General features: G+C 38.2%; 1 protein-coding gene across 1 annotated transcript in view; it reads left to right on the top strand.

Annotated features, from left to right (window-relative positions):
- The window catches only part of il1rapl2 (interleukin 1 receptor accessory protein-like 2), a 274,458-nt gene that overhangs the window by 157,535 nt on the left and 90,859 nt on the right, over window positions 1–26,064 (top strand). The window contains exons 4-5 of the mRNA XM_049484135.1: window positions 9,910–10,096; window positions 10,483–10,636. Coding sequence (XP_049340092.1) covers window positions 9,910–10,096; window positions 10,483–10,636 — 341 coding nt within the window. The remainder of the gene's footprint in view (window positions 1–9,909; window positions 10,097–10,482; window positions 10,637–26,064) is intronic.

Below are 26,064 nucleotides of genomic sequence, written 5' to 3'. Positions count from 1 at the left end.
TAAGTGTTTAAGGTGAGTGTAAGTGTTTAAGGTGAGAGTAAGTGTTTAAGGTGAGTGTAAGTGTGTAAAGTGAGAGTAAGTGTTTAAAGTGAGAGTAAGTGTGTAAAGTGAGAGTAAGTGTTTAAGGTGAGTGTAAGTGTGTAAAGTGAGAGTAAGTGTTTAAGGTGAGAGTAAGTGTGTAAAGTGAGAGTAAGTGTTTAAGGTGAGAGTAAGTGTGTAAAGTGAGAGTAAGTGTTTAAGGTGAGTGTGAGTGTTTAAGGTGAGAGTAAGTGTTTAAAGTGAGTGTGAGTGTTTAAGGTGAGTGTAAGTGTTTAAGGTGAGAGTGAGTGTTTAAGGTGAGAGTAAGTGTGTAAAGTGAGTGTAAGTGTTTAAGGTGAGAGTGAGTGTTTAAAGTGAGAGTTAGTGTTTAAAGTGAGAGTTAGTGTTTAAAGTGAGTGTAAGTGTGTAAAGTGAGTGTAAGTGTGTAAAGTGAGTGTAAGTGTGTAAAGTGAGAGTAAGTGTTTAAGGTGAGAGTAAGTGTGTAAAGTGAGAGTAAGTGTTTAAGGTGAGTGTAAGTGTGTAAAGTGAGTGTGAGTGTTTAAGGTGAGTGTAAGTGTGTAAAGTGAGTGTGAGTGTTTAAGGTGAGTGTGAGTGTTTAAAGTGAGTGTAAGTGTTTAAAGTGAGTGTAAGTGTGTAAAGTGAGAGTAAGTGTTTAAGGTGAGTGTAAGTGTGTAAAGTGAGTGTAAGTGTTTAAGGTGAGAGTAAGTGTGTAAAGTGAGAGTAAGTGTTTAAGGTGAGTGTAAGTGTGTAAAGTGAGAGTAAGTGTTTAAGGTGAGAGTAAGTGTGTAAAGTGAGAGTGAGTGTTTAAGGTGAGTGTAAGTGTGTAAAGTGAGTGTAAGTGTGTAAAGTGAGAGTAAGTGTTTAAGGTGAGAGTAAGTGTGTAAAGTGAGAGTGAGTGTTTAAGGTGAGTGTAAGTGTGTAAAGTGAGAGTAAGTGTTTAAGGTGAGTGTAAGTGTGTAAAGTGAGAGTGAGTGTTTAAGGTGAGTGTGAGTGTTTAAGGTGAGTGTAAGTGTGTAAAGTGAGTGTAAGTGTGTAAAGTGAGAGTAAGTGTTTAAGGTGAGAGTAAGTGTGTAAAGTGAGAGTGAGTGTTTAAGGTGAGAGTAAGTGTGTAAAGTGAGTGTAAGTGTTTAAGGTGAGAGTGAGTGTTTAAGGTGAGAGTGAGTGTTTAAGGTGAGAGTGAGTGTTTAAGGTGAGAGTAAGTGTGTAAAGTGAGTGTGAGTGTTTAAGGTGAGAGTGAGTGTTTAAGGTGAGAGTGAGTGTTTAAGGTGAGAGTGAGTGTTTAAAGTGAGTGTAAGTGTTTAAGGTGAGTGTAAGTGTTTAAGGTGAGAGTGAGTGTTTAAAGTGAGAGTAAGTGTTTAAGGTGAGAGTGAGTGTTTAAGGTGAGAGTGAGTGTTTAAGGTGAGTGTGAGTGTTTAAGGTGAGAGTGAGTGTTTAAGGTGAGAGTAAGTGTGTAAAGTGAGTGTAAGTGTTTAAGGTGAGAGTAAGTGTGTAAAGTGAGAGTGAGTGTTTAAGGTGAGAGTAAGTGTGTAAGGTGAGAGTAAGTGTGTAAGGTGAGTGTAAGTGTGTAAAGTGAGTGTTTAAGGTGAGGATATTAAACTGTTATCTTTAAGGTATTAAAGGATAATGATAGTGTCACCTGGATCAGACCCAGTCCTCTGCTGATTGGTCCGCGGGGACCCCGGCTGAAATTGGCTCTATAGTCGAGGCTGAGACGTTTATATTACAGCAGTTTAATGAACGGATTCATTAATTAAATGGATGAACCTTTAAAATATTCTTAGCCTCTCATTAGATCTGATGACAGATTGGTGTTAAACTGAAACTCTCAGATCCTCACCTGCTCTCTACCCACAGCACTGCACACTGAGACTCGTCTGTTTTATTATATTCTTACTGCAGTTTAGTGACTGAGCTCAATAAACAACTTTACTCTTTTTAAATAAACACCTTTATTAAATTAATTCAATAATATACAGCAAAGCCTATCAATACAACATACATAATATACAGCTCTAAATATTCTGAATTAGTTTCTCTGATTTTACTATTTATAGGTTTATGTTTGAGTAAAATGAACATTGTTGTTTTATTCTATAAACTACAGACAACATTTCTCCCAAATTACAAATAAAAATATTCTCATTTAGAGCATTTATTTACAGAAAATGAGAAATGACTGAAATAACAAAAAAAGATTTTAAAGTGAGAGTGAGTGTTTAAAGTGTGTGTGAGTGTTTAAATCACAGTTTTTTTTTTCATGCATCTTGGCATCATGTTCTCCTCCACCAGTCTTACACACTGCTTTTGGATAACTTTATGCTGCTTTACTCCTGGTGTAAAAATTCAAGCAGTTCAGTTTGGTGGTTTGATGGTTTGCACGTAGCAGGGCATTATTACACATGTTGTAAAGTAACATATGACATTGTAAAGACTGTTATTAGAGTAAAAATCTCTTTATTTTAAAACGTTTATAACTGTTGTTTGTCTTCCTGATGTGTCACAGTGCTGTTAACCAATCATAGTTGATATATGTTTGCATATATGCATGAATATTCATGAGCAAGAACCAAAATCCTATCGTTTTTCCCCGCCCCTCCACTCCTCCACCGGACTAAAGCAGTGTTATACCGGATCACCAGAGCAGTTTTTTCACTAAAATCAGCTCACACAGCTTGTATTTATACTAGAGGTTTTAAAATGAATAAAAAACGATGTAATGAGATTTTTAATGGGTGTTGATTCAGTAGTTTTGGGGGCTGAGAGATTCTCTTCTGGTTCTTTGGTTCTGAATATTTTACAGCATCTTTAATCTGCGGTTTCTGGTAAATCATGTTGTTTGTTGGTGACAGTCCGGTGGCGGTGATGAGAGGTGGAGGTGGTGTGATTGGAGGTGGGGGTGGGGGTGGGGGTGGGATGTGCTGATGTCAGCAGAGCTGCTGTTTGATGGATCTTCAGGCTGAATTCAGGCTGTTTTATAGAGGTTAATCCACACTGAAAAAATGATGAGTAAAATTTACTTAAAATAAGTGAACTGAACTTCAGTCAATCCTTTCTATTAATAAACTTTACTTAATTTCTGCATACAATATTACCTAATCACAATTACTTAATTTATATAATATTTCTCAAATAATTTATGATACATAATATATTATATATAATTCCTGAAATGTAAATATTTTTAGTTAAAACACAGATTCAAATATTTACATAATCTAAAAAGTATACTAAAAAGAATGTATTACATGCCATCCATTTTAAAATTTCAGGAATTATAATATATTATGTATCATAAATGATTTGAGTAATATTGTATAAATGAAGTCATTGTAATTAGGTAATATTGTATACAGAAATGAAGTAAAGTTTAGTAAAAGAAAGGATTGACTGAAGTTCAGTTCACTTATTTACTCTGTGTAACTCTATTTAAGTCTTGAAACAGAGTTGAAGTTACTTAAATTTATCTGAAATTAAATTTACTTAAAAAAAGCAAATGCAGAAAGTTCCTAAACTTTTTTTTAGTAAATTTTTCTCCTGATTTTTTTCAGTGTGGTTATAGCGATCTGGTCCGGTTCTGAACACAGAATAAAACAGTGTTTCCTGCTACAGTTTATGATGATCTACAGGCTCAGTAATATGAAGTGGTGTAACAGCGGTGACTCCGGGTCTGACGGGTGATGGATTAGGGAGGTAATGGTTTGCGTGTTAAACTGGATGTGGAACAGCGACGCTGTAAATCAGCAGCCTGAGGCTCCGGGAAACAGAACAGCTCTGATCTAAATGTGAAACAGGTGTGAGTGTTTACCTGAGTGCACTAGTGCTCCATTATGCTAATGATGTTCAAACTCTCAGCTTCATATTTATAATCTGAAGAGCGGCACTTCCTGCTCCCGCTGAATACTGATCCACCCGCATACAGCCCGGGATCAGTTCTAAACCTGAGACTAAACCTCAGTCTAAACCTGAGTCTTATCCCGAGTCTTAACCTGAATCTAAACATGAGTCTAAAACTAAGCCTAAACCTGAATCTATGCTCGCGTCTAAACCCAAGTCTAAACCTGAGTCTAAACCTAAGTCTAATCCTGAGTCTAAACCCGAGTCTAAATCCCAGTCTAAACTTAGGTCTAAACCCTAGTCTAAACCTCGATGTAACCCTGAGTTAAACCTGAGTTTATACTCAAGTCTAAACCAGACTCCACACTGTATTTCAGTCCTGACAAAATCAGTCTATCTGGTTTGAACTCTGAACTACACAAAAAGACTCCAGCTCCCAGCATGCACTCACACCGGATTTCCCTGACTCTGCTGATTATGTGACGCTACAGCGTTCTCGCTCGCCAAGCTTCTGATTGTTTGCACCTGGTCTGTCCTGTATAAATACCCCTCTGTTTTCTCTGTCCCTTGCCTTGGGTTTTGAATCTAGTTCTATAGCTCTTCTACTAAGTGTTTAATTTGTTCGTTTCTCACAGTTCCCGCACGATTTTTGTGTTTTTTTGTTCTCTTTTGCCATGTTTTTTTACTGTTGCTAAGCCTTCTTTTTGCATTTAGACGACTCTTTTTGCCTAGTCCTTTACCTGTTGGAGTTCCTGTGTATGACCCTCTTTCCTGCTGACTCCCTTTGTTAATTTGTTCTGTTGTTTGTTCTGTTTTGGTTTAGCCGGTTTAGCCAGAACATTAAATCCACTGGCAGGTGTAGTGAATAACACTGACTGTCTCATTACAGAGGTTAATGATGAAAAGCTGTTCATGACCCAAAACTCAGGAGTTAATGTCCTGAAGAACGTCCTGATCTGAACCCGGCTGAGATAAATCCCATCATTACTGATCATCTAAAAAAACACCTGAAAATAACTGAGAAACATTTAAATACAAAGATTCACTTACTTTTTCTAACCTGCAGTCTGGTTTTAATTATTCATTGAAATAACAGGAACATTACTAATTAATCAAATCATTATTATAAATGTAAATTTAACCAGATTTAACCAAATAGCTCATTTCTATCTGCAGGTTTGATGGTATGAAAGTAAAAGTCTGTATAAAGTTCAGAAATCTGTGTGATCTGCTGTACCTGGATCTTTCCTCCTCTGGTCTTTAGTTAATGTGAGTGTTTGTTTGATTAGTGGTGGTAAAGTCTGAGGTTAAAGCTGTACCTTTACTGAGGTGAGGATGGAGGGATGGAGGGATGGAGGGATGGAGGAGTGAAGGATGTGATCTGAGATTAATCTGTACTGAACCACTGGAGCATCATCTCTCCTCAATTACTTCTGTCCTAATTAACATCCTTCTCCATCTCTCTTTATCATCTCTTCACCTCTCTTTATCATCCCTTCATCTCTCTTTATCATCCCTTCATCTCTCTTCATCATCTCTTCATCTCTCTTTATCATCCCTTCATCTCTCTTCATCATCTCTTCATCTCTCTTTATCATCCCTTCATCTCTCTTCATCATCTCTTCATCTCTCTTTATCATCCCTTCATCTCTCTTCATCATCTCTTCATCTCTCTTTATCATCTCCTTCATCTCTCTTCATCATCTCTTCATCTCTCTTTTTATCATTCCTTCATCTCCTTCATCTCTCTCTTTATCATCCCTTCAACTCTCTTTATCATCAATTCATCTCTCTTATCATCCCTTCATCCTCTCATCCTCTCATCCCTTTATCCTCTTATTCTCTCATTCTCTCCTCCTCTCCTCTCTGCAGGTTCAGGTTTGTGCTGCACTCGTTTTTCCTCTCTTCCGCTGAGAGAGGGAGCGGTCTATCTGTCCTTTTGATTGTCTCAGTGCTGAAAGGCGGTGCTCTGTAAGCAGGTTGAGAACCTGAAAGACTCAGTTCTTTAAACGTCAGATCATATTGTATGGTATCGGTGACGGGGGTGGGGGTGAGGGCAGTATGGGGGGGCATGTCCCATTATAGCTCCGCCCCCATCAAGCCTCGCCACTGCACACAGGAAGTGACACGTAGTGAAGGACGAGGTCACATGGTGTAAACTGTAAAATGAGACGGAGGACAGAGTTCTTCTGCCTCGGGTTCTAACTGATCCCCGACCCGAAGTCCTGCATTCAGGACTGTCCAGAGTCCCGCTGCTCTGACAGGACAAGCCGTTTAACTGACGTTCAAAACAACCAATTACAGAGCACTTTATTTGCATAAAGATATAGCTAACATAATCATTGACCGCACCGCTCAACTTCAGTGTTGTTCAGTGTTTTTCATTATTTTAAAATGTTCTGTATTATAGATTCATACTAAACTCACCCAAAATATGAAGCAAAACATATGGAATTATTTAGTAAACAAACTGGAATATATTTTATATTTTAGATTCTTCAAAGTATCTCCTCTTGTTTAGATGATCAGTTGTGAACATCTCTGCTGGATTTTCTCAGTCAGTTTTATGAGGTAGAGTCTCCTGGAATTCAGGCTTTCAGTTAACAGCTGTGCTGAACTCATCAAGAGTTAATTACTTGAATTTCTTGTCTCTTAATAAAGTGTTTGAGAGCATCAGTTAAAGTAAAGTAGTGAAGAGGTAGAGTTACAGGTATACAGTGAATAGTGAATATTTGAGTGATGTGATTAGTGATTAGTAAGAGTGTAATTGAGTGTAGATCACTCTGGTATAAAATATAAAGCTGTAGATTAATAATGTAAAAAAACATCTAAAATCTCACCCAACCCTGAGTTTCTATTATAAACAGGATTAATGCAGATCTGAATTGATGATACTGTTATAGATTTATATAAAATATCCATATTCTGTTTTTATACACTGATTCCTAAAACACCTGGACTGGTCTCGTTACTGTTCACCTGCAGCTCCTATAACCTGTTTAATAAAGCTGCAGATCATCCAGAGAAGATACTTGTGATCCTGAGATAACCACACTTAATAACAAGCCTCAGCTAGAGGATTAAACATAATAAAATATAAAAAAACTCAGAATAATTCAACAGAGCAGAAGCAGAGCTGTGATCTCTATTCAATTCTATAATAATAATCATTAAGCGTCTGTATCAGATCTCTTTATTTTATCAATATTAATTCAGTTAATGCAGTTAGTTATGTTATGTTTATAGTGTTTAATTGTAATTTTAATGTTGTAAATAAAAATATGCATATATATATACATACAGTAATATGTTACTCTGTGTGTAAAGTATGAGCATCACTTATTCAGCATGTTAAATCTGCTGTCAGCTTCATGAGAACTGCAATATTAATATCTGTACTGTAAGATTAATGATGGTATGAATCTGCTGAAGTGTTTTTAACTGACTGCATTATTTTACACTATCAGCAAATTATCACACACACACATTAACTCTATATTAACATTTATTAATATACAAAACCAGTACCAAACACAGTTACAGACTGTGATCACATGATCTAATCTAGGCTGGAGGCAGAGTGAGGTAGTGTGAGGTAGAGTGAGGCAGAGTTGGGTAGAGTGAGGGTAGTGTATGGCAAAGTGGAGTAATGTGAGGTAGAGTGAGGTAGAGCAAGATAGAGTTGGTTTGAGTTGAGGTAGTGTGAGGTAAAGCAAGGTGGAGTGAGGTAGTGTGAGGTAGAGTAAAAGAAGAGCAAGATAAATGAGGTAGTGTGAGGTAGAGTTTGGTAGTGAGAAGGATTGCAGTGCTGAAAATCATTTGAAAAGATTGAACTAATTTAGATTTTAGATCTTTTTTTAATGTAAATCACATTAATATCAGGATATCTATCAGAGTTATCACAGATTAATCTGTATATTCTAAACCACGAGTTTCCAGGTTCTGATATTAATTTTGGTAAAAGAATTTTGGAGAAAAGAGCAGAGAGTTTCTACAGGAAGTATTTCTCAGAATCTGCTGTATTTAAAGAATCTGCTGGTTGGAAGTTTCACAGAACTCGTGCTCAAAGTTCACACCAATCAAAATCCTGAAAAGAGAAGAAAAGGTTAAACCCTGAAAACTACTGAAATTCCCAGAATCTCAGAACATGGATGATAATTACTGTGATACAGAGTAACTCAGTCCGGTTCTGAGACCCGCAGAGTTCTGTTCTGATAATCAGATCCAGACCCGGTTATTTCTGAAGCCGTGAGGGTCGAGAACTAACGGCAGACCGGGGCTCAGAAATAATCAGGAAACAGTTATGAATAAGTGGAGCTCAAGTAAAGAGCACAAGTTCACAATAAAGAACATCTTACAGTCTTCACACGTTCACCATTAGAGAGGGAGGAAATAAGTGAACAAATTCTCTACAAGAAACTGCTTACTATCAGACACTATTTATTTCCTGTATTTAACACACGTTGTATTACTTTTATTTATTATAAAGCAAATTTACAGTCATTATAATTTAACAGTATACTGTATATACAGCGCTGTGAGCACAGATTTGTCCACCTGACCTGAGAACATCTCCAGCTGTATATGATGCTCTGAGACTGAGACTCTGCTGATGGGGGGGGTTATTACTGATAGACTCCCTGAGGCTTCATTCAGACGCTGTATCAGTTAAATGGATTGTGAAATTTACTCTGAAAGAAACGACTGAATTCCTCTTTCTCTATTGAAGGCTGTCTAACAACTACACACACCTCACACACACCTCACACACACCGCACACACCCGACACACACCTCACACACACCACACACACACCTTACACACACCTCACACACACCTTACACACACCTCACACACACCTTACACACACCTCACACACCCAACACACACCTCACACACACCTCACACACACCTTACACACACCTCACACACACCTTACACACACCTTACACACACACCTCACACACCTTACACACACCTCACACACACCTCACACACACCGCACACACCCGACACACACCTCACACACACCACACACACACCTTACACACACCTCACACACACCTTACACACACCTCGCACACACCCGACAAACACCTCACACACACCTTACACACACCTCACACACACCTTACACACACCTCACACACCTTACACACACCTCACACACCCAACACACACCTCACACACCCAACACACACCTCACACACACCTCACACACACCTTACACACACCTCACACACACCTTACACACACCTCACACACACCTTACACACACCTCACACACCTTACACACACCTCACACACACCGCACACACCCGACACACACCTCACACACACCTTACACACACCTTACACACACCACACACACACCTTACACACACCTCACACACACCTTACACACACCTCACACACCCAACACACACCTCACACACACCTCACACACACCTTACACACACCTCACACACACCTTACACACACCTTACACACACACCTCACACACCTTACACACACCTTACACACACCGCACACACACCTTACACACACCTCACACACACCTTACACACACCTCACACACACCTTACACACACCTTACACACACACCTCACACACCTTACACACACCTTACACACACCGCACACACACCTTACACACACCTCACACACACCTTACACACACCGCACACACCCGACACACACACTGGATATTACTACTGGCCCCAGTTCAGTGATTTAACCCTTCATTGATGAATCCAGGTTGTGTTTGGGATCTGATGACGATCAGGTTTGAGTTTGTAGGTCTTTTCCCTGGACTGAAGAGTTCACACTGTAAACTGCAGGTGTAATCGATGATCTGAGGATCATCTCATACAGTGACAGTCGGTCACTCCTAGTAGTGATAGAAGGAACACCTACTGTATTTCACAAACAACTAGAAAAAGAGGATTTTATAAGAAGGAGAACTTTAAGTAAATATTAATTAATAAAATAAATGAACAGTCAGTTATAATCTCTGTGTTAATTATATTCTCCACAGAAACACGACGTACTGTATGAAGGTGTCAATGTCTCTGACGGTGGAGGAGAGCGAGGAGGGGCTGTGCTTCAGTTCCAGGATTCGTTACCTGGAGAAAGCTGAAATCACCAAGAACAAAATGATCACCTGTCCCGAGATCGACGACTACCTCGCCCCCTACAAACAGCCAATCATGAGCTGGTATAAGGTACAGCCTCCAGTTCACCTGTAGATACTGATACACCTGCAGAGCAGAGAACTGCACTAAAATACAGTAAATAGCATTTAATGCACAACCATTTATATTTAAATAACAGTTCATCTGTGTTTAAATAACATTTATTTGATGTTACTTGATTATACCCACGCTGTTGTGTTGTATTGTAATGTAATGCTGTGTTGTATTGTAAGGTAATGTTGTGTTGTGTTGTGATGTATTATATACCTGTGCTGTGTGTTGTGTCGTGTTGTGCTGTGTTTTGGAGTGGTGTGTTGTTTTGTCAGTGTGTTGTGGTGTGTTGTGTTGTATACCCATGCTGTTGTGTTGTTGTGTTGTATTGTAATGTAATGTTGTGTTGTGTTGTTGTGTTACAGGAGTGTCAGAAGAAGGAGTGGAGGAGCTCCATCATCATTAACACCACCAGTCTGTGGATCCCGGTGGTAGAGGAGGAGGATGGAGGAAACTACACCTGTGAGCTGCAGTACGGGAGCAGGGTGGTGAGGAGAACAACCGAGCTCAAAGTCACAGGTAAGCTCACCTGTGCTCACCTGTGTTCACCTGACCTGGAGACACAAGAGTACCCGGATCTCCCCAGAACACGATCTCACAACATGAGTACAGTGATGAGTTTATAAACGTGCAGAATCGGAACAGAACCAGACACCAGTCTGAAGAATGTGTGTGTGTGTGTGTGTGTGTGTGTATGTAAAGAACATGTGTTCATAATTGATATGAAGTCATGTGACTGTCATGTTCAGGATGGTGTTTCGGAGGAGAGCTGTATGTTCTGTCACATCAGTTATCAGTATACTCCGGGAACGAGACAGGAACCTTTAGAAGAGACACTATGAGAGTTCAGTGGACAACCCAGAGGACAAAAGTGCTGTTAATATATTCATATAGCAACTTCTATACAGTAACACTGCTCCATCAGCATCCAGAGTCTGAGAGAGAGAGAGTACAGTAGATCTTGCTGTTTCTCCATCAGCAGCCGGAGTCTGAGAGAGAGAGAGAGAGAGAGAGAGAGAGAGAGAGAGAGAGAGAGAGAGAGAGAGAGAAAGAGAGTACAGTAGGTCATGCTGTTTCTCCATCAGCAGCCGGAGTCCGAGAGAGAGAGAGAGAGAGAGAGAGAGAGAGAGAGTACAGTAGGTTATGCTGCTTATATATTTTTTTTCAGGATCTGTTGATTGTTATGTAATTAGTGATAACACTGTTTAATGATTGCTAAAAGTCATTTTAATATTTTGCTCTGTCTGACTGACACTGATACACAAGTGTAATTATATAACCTGTAGAACTATAATTAATCTGTAACAATGTGCATTTTCAATGTTATTACATGAATTATTGATGTGTAACTACACAGTTATTAAAAACACTTATTATAAAGCTCTACTGTATATAAAACTAAACAAGAGTTATTTAACTTTTAATAATAATAGAGGAACCAAAACTATTCTAACACTACCAAATCTTTGTTTTCCTTCATTTACATATTTATTTTGTTTTATTTGCTGGTATTATTTTTATTTTCTCTCTTTTCTTTATAAAAACACAGTGGGTCAGACGGGGATAAAACCTAATCGTCGGCTAGATTTTTTCTTTCAGTGGAAAATCTCCTTTTAAAACGCTGTGAAGTCCAAGACTAGTCTTAATCCCTGTCTGGGAAACTGTCCCAGAGTCTATATAATATAAATCCAGTTCAGAACATGTTGTACTTTTACTTTTCCAGCACTATTTACTTTCTTTTTCTGTAATCCTGAGGCCCTATCTTACACCCCACCAACAGTCTATATTCACTCTATCTTCCTCCTGCCTGGTTTAAACAGCAGCAGAGCTTCTGAATATATCTACACTGATGGGCGTGGTGTTCTGGAAATGAGGTGTGTTCAGGTACATTTCTGGAGTTTTATCTTGTTTATCTTGGTAACAGAAAACACAGGAGCTCCACTGACTGAATAAAACCTAGACAGACGCCAACAGTCAGACGTTCATCGCTATCTCGGTAACACAGGCGCTGTGCCGAGCCGAGCGTACACCCCCACTTATTACACACACATGAACACACAGCAGCACAAACCCAACTTTTACATCAACAATAAACAGAATAGTAAATAAAATAACATTGCTGTTCCCGTAAATGAGCTGCTGGAGCTCCTTCACAGCGTCAACCAGCAGCTCAGTTTCCTCTGCTGAGAAGAGTTTGTTGAACACGTCCAGGTAGCTGCACCGTTACAATAGCAATCCACCAAAGTCAGAGCTCACCTGATCTACTCTTAAAGAGAATGATGAGCAAGAGACACTCTGATTGGTTTATTTCACCATCAATTTGATTCTTTTTAATAGTTAATTTGATTCCTCCACTGTATATATAAATATTATTTATATTTATATATAACCCCCCCCCCCTCTCAGTGTTGCAGTAATATCCTGTGCTCTGTGGATCTGAGGCCGGTATTATTAATAAACTCTGATCTACAGCAGATTTATTTATTCCAGTTTTTGACTCGTATCTTCTCAGCCGTACGTCGGGTCTGTTCCGGGTCGGTGAGTCGGGCCCCGGGGCCACATACTGCGCTCTGATGGCATGACAAGCAGCTGCCAACTGCAGTGTGAAATCAGACCCTCAGTCCCTTAACCCTCCTCACCTTCCTCACCCTCACCTTCCTCACCCTCCTCACCTTCACCTTCCTCACCTTCCTCACCCTCATCACCTTCCTCACCCTCACCTTCCTCACCCTCACCCTCCTCACCTTCACCTTCCTCACCCTCCTCACCTTCCTCACCCTCACCCTCCTCACCTTCACCTTCCTCACCTTCCTCACCCTCACCCTCCTCACCTTCACCTTCCTCACCCTCACCCTCCTCACCTTCACCTTCCTTACCCTCCTCACCCTCCTCACCCTCACCTTCCTCACCCTCACCTTCCTCACCCTCCTTACCTTCCTCACCCTCACCCTCCTCATCTTCATCACCCTCCTCACCTTCCTCACCTTCCTTACCCTCAACCTCCTCACCCTCACCCTCCTCACCCTCAACCTCCTCACCTTCACCCTCCTCACCCTCCTCACCTCACTAGTCCTTTATTTATTAATAACTGCAGAAAAAAATATTTTGTCAGCAATCAAAGAAACTTCGCCAAGTGTGTTACAAACTAAAGCTGATTCATTTTAACAGTTTAGTTTAGTTCTCATGTAACATGAACCTGAAAACAGTTTGTGATTGGCTAAAGAGATTAATAAGAGATTAATAGGGGCATGACTAACACGTTACAGTAAGGGTAAAAGTGGAGTGAGAGGTAGAACCGGGTCTGGATTGAGTGGTTCTGGTAGATGATGAACCGGGTCTGGATTGTGTGGTTCTGGTGAGATGATGATCCGGGTCTGGGGTGAGAGGTTCTGGTGAGATGATGAACCGGGTCTGGATCGTGTGGTTCTGGTGAGATGATGAACCGGGTCTGGATCGTGTGGTTCTGGTGAGATGATGAACCGGTCTGGATCGTGTGGTTCTGGTGAGATGATGAACCGGGTCTGGATCGTGTGGTTCTGGTGAGATGATGAACCGGTCTGGATCGTGTGGTTCTGGTGAGATGATGAACCGGGTCTGGATCGTGTGGTTCTGGCGAGATGATGAACCGGGCCGCAGGAACAGGATATATGATCTGTCAGGAGCTGTCTGGTTGAAGACGACTCCTGAACACAGGCTCATTTGTCTCTGTGCGGATCTTCCTGACCCGTCCTGTTCTGTGATCCGACACTAAAGCGCAGCGGCGTCACGTGGCGGCGGGTCACGGTTCTGACGCCGGTCTCGAGTGGGAGGATTTTCACACTCTTTCTCTCGGCTGAGCTTCAGAACCGCATCAGAACCAGGTGCTAAAACTCTGCAGTCCGGGTCATTTACACGGCCACGTCCCACCGGCCCGGTTACTCAGAACCAGAACCACAGACCCGCCCTGCATCCAGCTTTAATAACACCATCATCAGAACCAGCCTTAATACCAAACACTGATCCGGTTACCACTCAGCTTAAATACCGCACACTTTAACAGACCTTCTACTAACACTGATTTACCAACACCTGCTCTGGGGTGTGTTTCCCAAAACATTATTTACCGCTAAAAACTTTGTAACTTACTTAGAAACATTCTTAAATTAGGAGCATTTACCTTTCAATATTCTGAAGTAATTAATCTCATTCGTAATTAAAGTGTAAGTAAGTATTTAAGTACATGTTTTTTAACAGCTATCCCACCTAAAAATGTCAGATGCCACCAAAGTTCCTTTAAATGTCTCATTACATGCTATTTAAATTCATTTTAAAATGTCTAGTTGTGTCTCTAGTATAAATGAATGCAGTGTGTGCTGTGCTCTGGGGATCCTGAATAACACTGCTTTAGTCCGGTAGAGGAGTGGGTGGGGTAGCAATAGGATTTCTGCTCTTGCTCATGAATATTCATACATGCAAACATTGCCTCTGATTGGCTAACAGCACTGCAACACCAGGAAGCAGCGAGACGCACAACAGTTAGAAACGTTTTAAAATAAAGACATTTTTACACAAATAACAGTCTTTGCAGTGTCATATGTTACTTTACAACATGTGTAATAATGCCCTGCTAAGTGCAGTTCAGCCACTGACCTAGTCTTAGAGTCTCTATAAAACACCAAATCCACCGGAGATCCTATTTAAACCTATAGTTACTTACACACAGAGGTGGGTAGAGTCCAGGTCCAGAAAATTAAAATCCACGCCGGGGTTTTTTTTGTTGGCTGAGCCACAACAGGCAGTTGGAACAAACAAAACCCCGGGGTGAATTTTTACTTTTAACTAGTGTAAACAGAATTGTTCTAAACATCTAAACACCTATCTATCTCAATTGTACTTGGCTGGTGTTTTTCCTCCATAGACTAATTCTAACCATTTGTTTCTTAGCTCTGAATTACTGGGTAAAGTATATAAACACTGATGTGTTATTCACACAAATAACACAGGAATGAACTGCATGCTGTTCCTAGCGCTGTTAGCTCCTCCTATCTGACAAGACGGCGTCGCCGCCCGGCTTCAGCTCTGTTTGTGGGCGGTCCCGAGCCGAGGTGGGCGTGGCCATGAATACTAATTGACGGGTTGATGTAGACACGGTGCTTTTCCTGATCGACTCGTTTTTCTGAATATATTCTTTTACTAGCTGCTGCAGAGAATGAGGAAGAGGAAGAGTTTCATCATGTGCAGCATCAAGAAAAAGAGGATTTTAGCAGAAGGAGAACTTTTTTATTAATTACAGAGACTCTGGATCTACACAAGAAAAAAGCACAATCTACATATAATGTATAAGTGAGGTGTTGGGTATATGGTTTTGGGGTAGAGACCCTTCAGTGTGAGCGGCAGGTCGGACCGGAGGCTGCGCTGCTGCTGCATTAGCGTCTGATCAGAATGTAAAGTGTAAAGTCGTGGGTAAGTTCTCAGGGTCGGTGAGCATGCGGCGGTACATGCGGCGGGACGTGGTGGTGAGCAGGTCGCATTAATTACCCGCAGCAGTTACTGCAGCTTCTGATTCCACTCACTGACTCGGAAAATGGGCTTTATGATCGGCCACGTTTCTCCTGTTTCACTGGAAACAAGTTCAGATATTGATGAAAAGAGTATTTATTTATTAATTCTAATGCTTGTTACATTTAATATACAGCACCAGTCAAAAGTTTGGACACACTCTCTTCTCATTTAGTGTTTTTATACCTTATTTCTGTATTTATTATATTTTCTAGATTGTAGATTAATAATACAGAGATGAATTCGATTCAGATCGATTGCGGGACACATATATAATTCTGTAGTAAAGAGTATAAAAGTGTTTTTCCTCCACATTAATCTCCTGATCTAAACCTGATGAACTGAGATGGTGATTTGAGGTGATTTAATTGGGATGAGCTGGAGCTTCACAGCGTGTAGGAAAAGCAGCAGCTATTGTTCAGCACCTCCAGAAACTCCTTCCTTCAAGATGCTGAGAAAACTATTCCAGATGACTCTCCCTCATAAAGATACTGAGATTAAAATCTCACCAAGAGTCTGCAGATCTGAACTCAAACACACATCTGATACTTATTTACAAGAATCTAAAGTAGAAAATAAACAGATTCTGCTTTATTATTATAAATAATTCTGCACATGTTCCTGTAGAGCTTTAATATAGTCTTCAATATTAAATTTACAATGTAGAAAATCATAAAAATAAAGAAAACACACTGAATGAATGAGAGAGAAATGGCGAGTCGAAACTGTTGACCTGTACAGTATATTTGTGGATGTTTGGAGATTTTAGGGGGAAATGAGTGTAAAACATAATAGTATTACTGTGTAGAGTTTCCTATAGAATTATTTTCAGCAGCAGCAGAAAGTAAAGGCCAACACTTACCAATAAACGGCAGGTTTAAGTTCATTTTTACTCTGTCATCTCGTAAATTAAACTAAATAAAGTGTTCAGCATCACTGATCACACTCATTTTACTCATTTTACTTAGTTTATTGTCTTTTCACCAACTGTCTGTTTTTCAGCAGAAATATATCAGCTGTACAGGACTAGCATAGTAACATTAGCTGAGCTAAATTAGCCTTAGCGTTTGTTTGTTTACTCCCCTCTTTAACTAACACACAGTTACAATTCTAAAAAAGAATGAAATATGAGCCATTCCTTCACTGCTCTTAAATACGTCTCAGATAAAGATGTGATTCTGTGATTGATCTTCTAACAGATCAGAATTTTCCTTCCTCTCTGATCCGGTTTTGTGTGAATCTGAAGAAACGCTTCAGATCTTTGTTCTTTAGGAAGATTCAGTCTGACCCAGTTTCTCGTCTCAGGCAGAAGATTTCCCTCAAAAAACGTCAATAATGCAGAAAATTCAGGATCTTATTCTACAAAACAACCCAACAAACACAGAGACTGAACATCTCAACATTTAATAGAACATTTACTGCAATTTACAATAAAATATCACTGTTCTATTCTGATGAAGCAAAACTTACATGATTTTACAGAATTTGTGGTTGGATGGTTGGATTTTTGGTTGGTTGGGTTGTTGCTTTGTTGCTTTGTTGGTTGGATTCTTGGTTAATTGGTTGGTTGGGTGGTTTTGTGGTTGGTTGGTTGGTTGGTTGGTTGTTTGGTTGTTTTGGTTGGTTGATTGGTTGGTTGGTTGTTTGGTTAGTTGGTTGGTTGGTTGTTTGGTTGGTTGGCTGTTTGAACTTTTGGTTAGGTAGTTTTTTAGTTGGTAGTTTTTTTAGTTGGTTGTTTGTTTATTTGTTTGGTTTATTGGTTGGTTGATTGGTTGGATTTTTGATTTTTAGTGATTCACTACATTTATATCAGAGATAAAGATGTGCTCCTGTGATTGATTTTTTAAGCAGATCTTTCTACACAGATTAAATATAAAGCGCTGGATGGAATCTGTCAGTGCAGTTTCTTCTCCAGGTCTAATTATATATATATAATATATAATATAAAACTGTCCGGCTGTGAGAGCTCCACTCTGGAGGCTTCATCAGTTCGAAGATGAGCAGAACTTCTGATCTCCTGTCAGTGTGTCCTCCTCTGGGGACGTCTCCATACAGTCTCCATACGGCAGAACAGCCATACGTGTCCTCCTGTCTCTGAAAGTGAGAAGAGGAGGAGGGAGGGGACGAGGAAGGTCTGGACTGTTGGGACGAGGCGCTGGAGGACAGTGATGTGAGACAGCTCTGAGAAACAGTTACAGATTCCTCACTCCGACAAAATCCACCTCCCAGAAACAGCTAATAAACCTGAGATAATCACCATCATAACACAGCTGAAAACTGTTTAGTTTCAGATTAATCACAGATCGCTGTAATGGACTATTATTAAAATATAATATGCTGGAAACGGTTAAACTAAAGATTAATATTTTTATTTGTGCAGCAACATGTTTTTAATGCAGTAAATTAAATGTAATGATTGAATTGTATAAAATGTGAAGAAGTTTGACGATGTGTTTCTGGGTTATTTGTGTTTTGTGGAGATAAAAATATAAAAATGTTCTGTATTGTTTTCAGCTGGTTCTACAGAAGCGGTTCAGAGCAGGATTAAGTTCAGCAGCTCTTCCTCTCTGATCCGGTTTTGTGTGAATCTGAAGAAACGCTTCAGATCTTTGTTCTTTAGGAAGATTCAGTCTGACCCAGTTTCTCGTCTCAGGCAGAAGATTTCCCTCCAAAAACGTCAATAATGCAGAAAATTCAGGATCTTATTCTACAAAACAACAAACACAGAGACTGAACATCTCAACATTTAATAGAACATTTACTGAAATTTACTATAAAATATCACTGTCTGTTTGTGATAAAGCAAAACTTACATTCCAGTTCATTTCTGATCATGATCAGATATATTTTTGCAGACTTTGTGGTTTAATATGTGAGAAACATCTACTTGTTTGTTGTTTGTTGTTGACTATATTTTATTTGTTTGTTTGTTTGTTTGTATGGTTGGTTGGTTTGGTTGATTGGTTGGTTGGTTTTGTTTGTTTGGTTGGTTGGTTGGTTTTGTTTGGTTGGTTGGTTGGTTTGGTTGATTGGTTGGTTGATTTGTTTGTTTGGTTGGTTTGTTTGTATGGTTGTTTGGTTTGTTTGTTTGTTTGGTTCCTTGGTTTGTTTGGTTGCTTGGTTGGTCAGTTGGATGGTTGGTTTGTTTGGATGGTTGGTTAGTTTGTTTGTTTGTTTGTTTGTTTGTTTGTTTGGTTGGTTGGTTGGTTTTGTTTGGTTGGTTGGTTTTGTTTGGTTGGGTTGTATGGTTGGTTGGTTAGTTTGTTTGTTTGTTTGGTTGGTTGGTTGGTTGGTTGGTTTGTTTGGTTGCTTGGTTGGTCAGTTGGATGGTTGGTTTGTTTGGATGGTTGCTTGGTTAGTTTGTTTATTTGTTTGTTTGTTTGGTTGGTTGGTTGGTTGGTTTTGTTTGGTTGGTTGGTTTTGTTTGGTTGGTTTGTTTGGTTGGTTGGTTGGTCAGTTGGATGGTTGGTTTGTTTGGATGGTTGGTTGGTTTGTTTGTTTGTTTGGTTGGTTGGTTGGTTGGTTGGTTGGTTGGTTGGTTGGTTGGTTGGTTGGTTGGTTGGTTTGGTTGGTTGGTTGGTCAGTTGGATGGTTGGTTTGTTTGGATGGTTGGTTGGTCAGTTGGATGGTTGGTTTGTTTGGATGGTTGGTTGGTCAGTTGGATGGTTGGTTTGTTTGGATGGTTGGTTGGTCAGTTGGATGGTTGGTTAGTTGGTTGGTTGGTTGGTTTGTTTGTTTGTTTGTTTGTTTGTTTGGTTTTGTTTGGTTTGTTTGTTTGGATGGTTGGTTGGTCAGTTGGATGGTTGGTTAGTTGGTTGGTTGGTTGGTTGGTTGGTTGGTTGGTTTGTTTGTTTTTTTGATTGTTTGTTTGGTTGGTTGGTTGGTTGGTTGGTTGGTTGGTTTGGTTGGTTGGTTGGTTGGTTGGTTTGTTTGTTTGGTTGGTTGGTCAGTTGGTTGGTTGGTTTGTTTGGTTGGTTGGTTGGTTGGTTGGTTGGTTGGTTGGTTTGTTTGTTTGGTTGGTTGGTCAGTTGGAGGGTTGGTTTGTTTGGATGGTTTGTTTGTTTGTTTGTTTGTTTGGTTGGTTTTGTTTGGTTGGTTGGTTTTGTTTGGTTGGTTTGTATGGTTGGTTGGTTGGTTGGTCAGTTGGATGGTTGGTTTGTTTGGATGGTTGGTTGGTTAGTTTGTCTGTTTGTTTGTTTGTTTGGTTGGTTGGTTGGTTGGTTGGTTGGTCAGTTGCATGGTTGGTTTGTTTGGATGGTTGGTTGGTCAGTTGGATGGTTGGTTAGTTGGTTGGTTGGTTTGTTTGTTTTTTTGATTGTTTGTTTGGTTGGTTGGTTGGTTGGTTGGTTGGTTGGTTTGGTTGGTTGGTTGGTTGGTTGGTTGGTTGGTTGGTTGGTTGGTTGGTTGGTTGGTTGGTTTGTTTGGTTGGTTGGTCAGTTGGATGGTTGGTTTGTTTGGATGGTTGGTTGGTCAGTTGGATGGTTGGTTAGTTGGTTGGTTGGTTGGTTGGTTTGTTTGTTTGGTTAGTTGGTTGGTTGGTTGGTTGGTTTGTTTGTTTGGTTGGTTGGTTGGTTGGTTGGTTGGTTGGTTGGTTTGTTTGTTTGTTTGGATTAATATTTGTTTTTAATTGATTTTCAGGTCTGTAGCATATTAAGAATATCTTTGGATATATAGACAAACAATAATCTGTAAAATGTATCTACATGCATTATTAAGCACATGTACCCTGTGAAATCGAACAGCACTACTTATTGAATTAATTACATTAATCTAAATATTACAGAAATTTGGGATTGAATAAGTTAAGATAAAGATTTAGGTTATTTGTGTTTTAATATAATTAATATATATTATATAAGCTTTATTCTGACTAGAACTCACAGCTCGTGAGGATAATCACTAAACCCCGACAGTTCTGCCACATTATTATAACCTCTGTTGAATCTGATTGGGCGATGGATTAATGATTAATGCGGGGTAATAAATGTTGGATCAGGCGTTTGGGGTAATTGATTGATCAGGGTTTGATTATAGGAGCCGTGTTGTTTAGTAAAAGGCCCTCCTGACCTGCAGACTGATTTATGCTTTTTAAAAGCTGTATTGATATTGATTTTCAGTCTGATTCACTAACCGTCACCCGGCTGAATTACAGCGCCGCGCTGACCCGCGCCGACCCGCCACCAACCCGCCACTGCCGCCGCCGCTGTGCTGCAGAACCATTTAAACACTGAAACACACCAGATCAGATTAATCTACTGCTGCACTGAACTTTTACACTAAACTGAGTAAAACACTTTATAATTCAATACAGTTTAATATTAATGTTAATATTTACAGTGTAATTGAGTAACTGAACTGTTTACAGAGCAATATACACATTAATTATTCCATTAATATTTAGTTATTTATTATATTATTACACACTTTATTACATGTACAGTTCCAGTCAGAAAAGAACATTTTTGATAAAGGAACTCATAAGGAGTCATGTAGTAACTTAAAAACAGTGTTAAACAAACTAAAATACTCTGTGAAGTATTTAGATACTTTTATCTGAGGAGCTGTTTGTTAACTTGTGGTTTCTGAGGCTGAAAACTCTGATAAACTCATCCTGTACAACAGAGTCCTGATGAGTGCCAGTTTCATCATTATAACACATTTTTGATGGTCTGAAATGTTTCGGATTGACTGAAAGTATTTATTCTTTATTTAGTTGAGTAGTTATTTCTTCTCATAATCTGGATTAGAACATTACTGAAATATTCACTATTCACTGTATACCTGTAACTCTACCTCTTCACTACTTTACTTTAACTGATGCTCTCAAACACTTTATTAAGAGACAAGAAATTCAAGTAATTAACTCTTGATGAGTTCAGCACAGCTGTTAACTGAAAGCCTGAATTCCAGGTGATTCTACCTCATAAAGCTGACTGAGAAAATCCAGCAGAGATGTTCAAAACTCATCATCTAAATAAGAGGAGATACTCTGAAGAATGTTAAACAAACCAAAATATGTTTTATATTTGTTTTTAGTATTAATCTATAATTCAGAACATTTTATCAACACATTATAATCTGTTTATAGATCAGTCTATCAATCTTTTGTACATACATGTTTTTCTTTAAACAGTGAGGATGTTATTTTACAGTCATGAATTTAATATATTTAATTAATGTGCCAACCTGTGCATTTCTATGTATTACTTAACGGATTTATTTTATTATTACACTATTAATATTGAGTTAAATGCCTGTTATATATCTATATATAATTGGTCTGTTGATAGATGAGGGTATTAATGTGTAGAGAAGGGGATTGTGGGTCAGACAGGATGCAGCGTCATGCTAACATGGTTTAACAGATGGTAAAAGTCTGGATTCTGTGTATATATTATTATTATCCTATCCTATTATCCTACAGATTCATAATGATTCACACAAACATCTCATAAACGTGATTAACATCCTTCATCATCACAATAAAACTGTAATAAACAGTCTGGATTAACTGGATATAGAGCAGGTTTATGATCCAGAAACACCAGGAAACGCCATCATTATAAACAGAAATAAATAATAAAAAACAGAAACCAGGAATAACTACTACAGTAAATAACGCTGAATAAAACTCAGGAGCTGCAGTATCTCACACCTGGAGACAGAGAGAGAACCAGTAGAATCAGCTGATGTCCTGCAGGTGTGTGGGAGGGGCGGAGTCAGATAATTAGTACTCCAGAGAGGCTAATCTTAAATATTCCCTAAAACACCAACTAAACAAACACCAGCTGGGAAAATACTCTATAAACACCTTTTATAACACTTTACAATCAGGATACATTAATTCATTATACTTAATAATACAATTAATTAACACCACATTAAACTAGTATTTCCACATCCTTACTGTAGGTTTTGAATAGTGTGTATAAGATTATTTCAGATAAATTCAGATTATTACATATTAGTTAAATTATTTCAGATTATTTCAGTTATGAGTAAATAATGCTGTAAAAACACAGTAATTAAAGAAGCAGCGTGAATTCTTTAATTTCACCATGTTAATCATCATCATCGCCGTCGGTTCAGTAATCCCGAGACCTGTACAGAGATTTTATTCATTCAGAAACTCAGTAAATTTTAAAGAATTCACTTCTGTTTTTCTCACTGCTGTGTTTGATTATTGATATTAGACAGTGAGTCTCATTATTTTATAAGCAGCTTCTATAAAGAGCTTCTCTTTATAATTGAAGAGGTTTTTTTATCACAGTGGTTTAGTGGTTAGTATGTTCTCCTCTCAGCGCTGGAGTTCTGGGTTTGAATCCTGTTCATGCAGCTTGCCATTAGCTGCCAGAGCCCTGAGAGAGCTCACACAGTTGTTCTTGTTCTCTCTGGGTGGGTACAGTACAGTAGATGGCGCTCTCTCTTTCCCCTCATCACTCCTAGGGTGATGTGGATCAGCACAAGGCTGCGTCTGTGAGCTGATGTATCAGAACTGTGTCGCTGCGCTTTCCTCCGAGCGTTAGCGCTGTGATTCTACTCGGCAATGCTAAAGCATCAGCAGCAGTTCAAAAAGAGGCGGAGTCTGAATTTACATGTATCGGAGGAGGCGTGTGCTGGTCTTCACCCTCCTGGTGTGTTGGGGCATCACTAGTGACAGGGGGAGGAGTGTGTTGGATAATTGGTGGTGTAACTTTAGGGTGAAAATGGGAAACAATTAGAAATAAAATAAAAAATATATATATATTAGAGAAATAGCTGTTCTATAATTTAATAGAGCAGTTATTGTTGTGTATGAAACTCTCACCTGTAGTGCAGAACCCGTGAGGAAGCTATTTTTAAGAGTTTTGGGATTTTAGTGAAATAATAAAGAGAATTCTGTATAAAAGCTGAGGTTGGTGAGGAATGATAGTGATTCTCCTGGGTGTTCGCTTGTTAGAGAGGGTGAATAAAGAGTGTTTCCTCCCCGGAGTGACGGAGTTCTGCTGAACGCCTCATTTGTCTTTTTAATAGCTGCGCGGTTGCGGCGTGGTTGCGAGCGCTCGGTTGTTGCGGATCTGATCGCTTGTCTTGTAGTTGAGACGTGAACATAACACACCTCTGCAGCCCATTAGCTCTGCTGATCACCTCATCTGCATAACACACACCAAACAACCCGCCAGCCAATCAGCAGCCGGCTCAGACACTTTACTGCAGCATGTTTCATTTAGACACAACATCTAAACACCAAATACCTCTGAATCAGCCAATCACAGACCTAATCAATCACATGATCCTGAGAACATAATCAAACTCTTTACCTGTTATAAATATCAGGTTTAATATATTCTGCTTTACTCTGAAAAACAGTATTTATAATATTGTATAGTATTATTTAGTATTGTATAGTATTATTTAGTATTGTATAGTATTATTTAGTATTGTATAGTATTATTTAGTATTGTACAGTATTATTTAGTATTGTATAGTATTATTTAGTATTGTATAGTATTATTTAGTATTGTATAGTATTATTTAGTATTGTATAGTATTATTTAGTATTGTACAGTATTATTTAGTATTGTATAGTATTATTTAGTATTGTATAGTATTATTTAGTATTGTACAGTATTATTTAGTATTGTATAGTATTATTTAGTATTGTATAGTATTATTTAGTATTGTATAGTATGATTTAGTATTGTATAGTATTATTTAGTATTGTATAGTATTATTTAGTATTGTATAGTATTGCACAGTATTGTATAGTATTATTTAGTATTGTATAGTATTATTTAGTATTGTACAGTATTATTTAGTATTGTATAGTATTATTTAGTATTGTACAGTATTATTTAGTATTGTATAGTATTGCACAGTATTGTATAGTATTATTTAGTATTGTATAGTATTATTTAGTATTGTATAGTATTATTTAGTATTGTACAGTATTATTTAGTATTGTATAGTATTATTTAGTATTGTACAGTATTATTTAGTATTGTATAGTATTGCACAGTATTGTATAGTATTATTTAGTATTGTATAGTATTATTTAGTATTGTATAGTATTATTTAGTATTGTATAGTATTATTTAGTATTTTATAGTATTGCACAGTATTGTATAGTATTATTTAGTATTGTATAGTATTGCACAGTATTGTATAGTATTATTTAGTATTGTATAGTATTATTTAGTATTGTATAGTATGATTTAGTATTGTATAGTATTATTTAGTATTGTATAGTATTGCACAGTATTGTACAGTATTATTTAGTATTGTATAGTATGATTTAGTATTGTATAGTATTATTTAGTATTGTATAGTATGATTTAGTATTGTATAGTATTATTTAGTATTGTATAGTATTGCACAGTATTGTACAGTATTATTTAGTATTGTATAGTATTATTTAGTATTGTATAGTATTATTTAGTATTGTACAGTATTATTTAGTATTGTATAGTATGATTTAGTATTGTATGGTATGATTTAGTATTGTATAGTATTATTTAGTATTGTATAGTATTATTTAGTATTGTATAGTATTATTTAGTATTGTATAGTATTGTACAGTATTTTTGCTGAGAGTGGAAATTATATATGCGAAAGATCTCAGCAGTCTGAAATATTATAATGTGAGTTATGTGTTTGTGTTTTGTTGTTATTAACTGCAGTACTGGAATAACTTTAATAACTTTATATTGTTCTTTTTACTGAACAGTCTAACATTCACTACTGTATCTGCTTCTGCATATATTTGCATATTTATCTTAAAATCCTTGCCTTTAAAACCCATTGGTTCTCTCTGAATATGTAGAATAATTATTCTATTTTTATGTATGTTCTTTTGACGTCTTTAAAATATTCATGAATGTTAATTTAGCAGAAATATTAATAAAAAAATAAAGAGTAGAGATGCATGAACACAGATGCTGATATTAGAGTCCAAATTATATATATATATATATTTAGCCCCATATATCCAGCATGGAGAGAGAGAGGAAGTGTGTAAACTCCAGCAGTTCAGTGAACCGTAGATCCTGAAGTTCCACAGATCCAACTGAACCCAACTTTTACATCAACAATAAACAGAATAGTAAATAAAATAACATTGCTGTTCCCGTAAATGAGCTGCTGGAGCTCCTTCACAGCGTCAACCAGCAGCTCAGTTTCCTCTGCTGAGAAGAGTTTGTTGAACACGTCCAGGTAGCTGCACCGTTACAATAGCAATCCGACAAAGTCAGAGCTCACCTGATCTACTCTTAAAGAGAATGATGAGCAAGAGACACTCTGATTGGTTTATTATTTCACGTCACACACCCATGATTAATTAAGAGAATTAGAATTAGTACATGACTTTTGCTTTGCGTTTCGAGACGTGCAAGGTGTACTTTTCCCGTGGTTATGATAGCAAAGACACACTG

Source organism: Astyanax mexicanus, chromosome 10 (assembly GCF_023375975.1).
Source record: "Astyanax mexicanus isolate ESR-SI-001 chromosome 10, AstMex3_surface, whole genome shotgun sequence".
Lineage (NCBI taxonomy): Eukaryota > Metazoa > Chordata > Actinopteri > Characiformes > Acestrorhamphidae > Astyanax > Astyanax mexicanus.
The sequence above is the reverse complement of the archived record's forward strand: the minus strand, read 5'-3'. Positions and strand labels throughout refer to the sequence as shown.